General features: G+C 58.7%; 1 protein-coding gene across 1 annotated transcript in view; it reads left to right on the top strand.

The window, feature by feature from the left end:
• LOC104501243 (dihydropyrimidinase-related protein 3) overlaps positions 1-2,661 on the top strand; it is a 17,127-nt gene extending 14,466 nt beyond the window's left edge. Inside the window, exons 11-14 of the mRNA XM_010145020.1 lie at positions 124-294; positions 809-988; positions 1,570-1,732; positions 2,208-2,661. Coding sequence (XP_010143322.1) covers positions 124-294; positions 809-988; positions 1,570-1,732; positions 2,208-2,296 — 603 coding nt within the window. The 3' untranslated portion in view covers positions 2,297-2,661. The remainder of the gene's footprint in view (positions 1-123; positions 295-808; positions 989-1,569; positions 1,733-2,207) is intronic.
• Positions 2,662-3,270: the final 609 nt, after the last annotated feature.

Genomic DNA, 3,270 nt, shown 5'->3' with positions numbered 1-3,270 from the left:
GGCGGGCGCGGTGGTTTGGGCCCAGCCAGCCAGTGGCTCGGGTGGGCATTAGGCTGGTGCTTCCCAGGGCTCTCGCTCTCCCTTTCCCCAAAAGAGCGCTTCGTTCTCTTTGTGTCTGAGCAGGCCACGGGAAAGATGGATGAAAACCAGTTTGTGGCTGTGACGAGCACTAATGCTGCGAAGATCTTCAACCTGTACCCACGGAAAGGGAGAATAGCAGTGGGCTCGGATGGCGATCTGGTGATATGGGATCCGGATGCAGTGAAGATCGTCACGGCAAAAACCCATCAGTCTGTAAGCCATCGTCTGTGGGAGTGCTGGGGGGTGGGGTGCGGGTGGCCTTCCTCTGAAGAGGAGGGACTGAGTGCAGGCCCTGCGTGATGCCAGATGTGACCATGGGGTGGGAGGTCTATAAGCCCCAGGCTCTGCACGCAGGGCTTTTCTCATCCTGCTCTGTCGCTCTTCTCCTGATCCTGGCCCACGTGGATGTAAGGACGCACGTTTCTCCTCATCCACGTTCCTCTTCCACGTACAATTTTTCGTGGCTTTGCCAGCATGCTTGTCCATGCCCTACCTCAAGCCTAGTTCCTGCCCTCCTGTTGTTGGAGTATTTGCTCACACTGAGCTCTGAAGCGTCAGGTCATAGTTCGTGTTGGGAGCTCTGGTGGGATGGACTAATGAATTAAAGAAGGCCCCTGGGGCAGGCACGGGTGTTACTGGTGTCCTCTACCTGCACTGGTGGCTTCAGCAGCGAGGCAGGGCAGGCATGTTCGTGTCCCTCCTGACCATCTCCCCCTGGTTGCTGCAGGCAGCTGAGTACAACATCTTTGAGGGGATGGAGCTGCGTGGGGCCCCCCTGGTTGTCATATGCCAGGGGAAGATCATGCTGGAGGATGGCAACCTGCATGTGACCCAGGGGACTGGACGCTTCCTGCCCAGCAGCCCTTTTCCTGACTATGTCTACAAGCGCATCAAAGCCAGGAGGAAGGTGAGGAGACAGGGATGCCAGGAGACAGAGCTGGGACACTGTTAGCCCAAATTACCCTTTTTCCTAATATCTGATTGGGTTTCCTCTGCTGTTCTCGATGAACCCTGGAAACAGTGCTTCAAACTGGTGTGTTTTGAAGTCACGTTTGGGATTGTTAAGGCTTGGGCAGAGAGCTTTGACCTTGGTGTGCCAGCACTGGAGGCAGGTGCTCAGCTGGGTCAGCAGCGGGTGATGCCCGCCCTTGCTGCTGTCCTGCAGCAGGAGTCTGGAGGGAAGTGCCGAGGTAAAAACGAGGAGATGGGAAGGAGAAGGCCATTCTGCCCCATCCACACAGCGTAAACCTGTGCACCGGACTCCGCACTCCTCGCAGGGTGGGAGCGGAGGGAGCCTGTCGCACAGGAGGTGGGCAGTGGGGCTGTGCCAGGCCTCAGCGCTGCAGGGAGGTCTGGGGCATGCAGGACAAGGGGCACTGGGCTGGCAGTGTGACTCGCCTCTGCAGGGGGACTGGGGAGCCAAGCAGCCACAGCAGGATGCTCCCTGTGAGCAGAGACATGTCACTGTCCTCTTCTCTCTGGTGACAGATGGCAGAGATGCATGCCGTGCCCCGGGGCATGTATGATGGACCCGTGTTTGACCTGACCACCACCCCCAAGGGGGGCACCCCTGCGGGCTCAAGCAGGGGGTCCCCCACACGGCAGACACCGCCCGTCAGGAACCTCCATCAGTCTGGATTCAGCCTGTCAGGTGAACACATGTGGCAGCTGGGCTGGGAGAGCACGGAGCCACCGGCCACACTGTCCCAGCCCCTGGCCCGGGACAGGGGGCAGCTAGGAGGTGGCCTGGGGCAAGCTGAGCACAAGGGTGGAGTATGGTGGGGCGAGACCCTGTGTGTCCCTTAAAGGACCTGGCCAGAGCTGGCCCTCCACCCCACTGCGCCTTGCCGTAGGAGCAAGGAGGATGTGGCCACAGAGGTGCCGGTGCAGCATCATACCCTGCTCTTGCGGCATGGTTCGTCTCCTGGAGGAGTGTCCGCAGAGACGTTTGAGCTGCTGCTGCTGCTCTCGGGGTTGTTACTGGAGTCGCAGAGGGAGCAGTTTGCCATAGGCAGCCTCAGGAGGCCCTTCGGCAAGACCCAGGCTCCCTGACCGCTCAGTCTTGCAGTCTTAATGCTCTTAACTCTGCTGTCCCCCTTCTTTTGTCCTTTCTTGTCCTCTCACAGGTGCCCAGGTCGATGAAGGCGTCCGCTCAGCGAGCAAGCGCATCGTCGCACCCCCGGGAGGCCGCTCCAACATAACCTCCCTGAGTTAAGTGTCCCCGCCGGGACGGAAGCGAAATCCTGTTCAAGCGAAGGAAGAAAAATGGTACATTGGTGTTTAAGAGGGAAAGCAAGTAAACCTGTTCTGAAGACTCAGTAAGCCTCAAGCCTTATGTTTCACAACTGCTACTTGCTACCTAGCTTTAAAGATACTGCTTCGTTTTGTTTTATGCATAGCCTTAAAATTCTGTTGTTGTCGTTGTGGGTTCGGTGGGGCTGTGTTTCTCCTCTTCCTCTCTGTATGCATGCTGCTCGGACAGGTGACTCGGTTCAGTGTGTTACTCGTGTTGAACGCGTGTAGGATGCCGTGGCGTGGGATGGCGGGAAGGACCCAGTGTGGGCAAACCGGCCAGGCAGGTGAAGTGGCAGGGACGGGCCGGAGGCGCGGTGTGGGGCAGGGAGGGCAGGTTCACGGGGGCTGGCAGGGGCGCATGGGTTTGTGTCGTGTTTGTGTCCTCCGTCTCCACCCAGCACTTGTTGGTGTTTCACCACGAGGCCCATGGGGGAGCCCGAATCATCTCTGTAACAGCTGTCACAGCACCTCGTGCAAGGAGTTTTACTACTTTGTACACTTTATTAAAAAAAAAAATGTTGTTCCTGCAAAGAACTTGTGTTGCTGCTTGGCTTTTTCTCTTCCTCAGCTGCTGCTGGGCAGGGGTGGTGCAAAGCTGTGTCCCGTGGCCGAGGTGGGCAGCAGGGCTCCGAGAGGGGCTCCGCGCTGGGTTTGAGCTGGAGGAGCTGTGCTGCAGGGACAGGCTGTTGGGTGGTGGCAGCTGCAGGTGTCAGGGTATTGCTGTCGCTTCTCAGGCAACAGGAAAGGAGTTGGCAGAACAGTGTTTGTAAAAGCCTGTTTGGTCTCTGGCTGCAGCCTGACCCGGCGGTCACGGGCGGTGAGTGCCTGGCCATCTGGGTGGTGACCAAGGCTGGCTCTGCCGGGGCTCGGCACACGGGCTGTCCCGGCTGGGGC

Source organism: Buceros rhinoceros, unplaced genomic scaffold (genome assembly GCF_000710305.1).
Source record: "Buceros rhinoceros silvestris isolate BGI_N320 unplaced genomic scaffold, ASM71030v1 scaffold16301, whole genome shotgun sequence".
Lineage (NCBI taxonomy): Eukaryota > Metazoa > Chordata > Aves > Bucerotiformes > Bucerotidae > Buceros > Buceros rhinoceros.
Note: the sequence above shows the minus strand (reverse complement) of the source record. Positions and strands in the feature narration are given on the sequence as shown.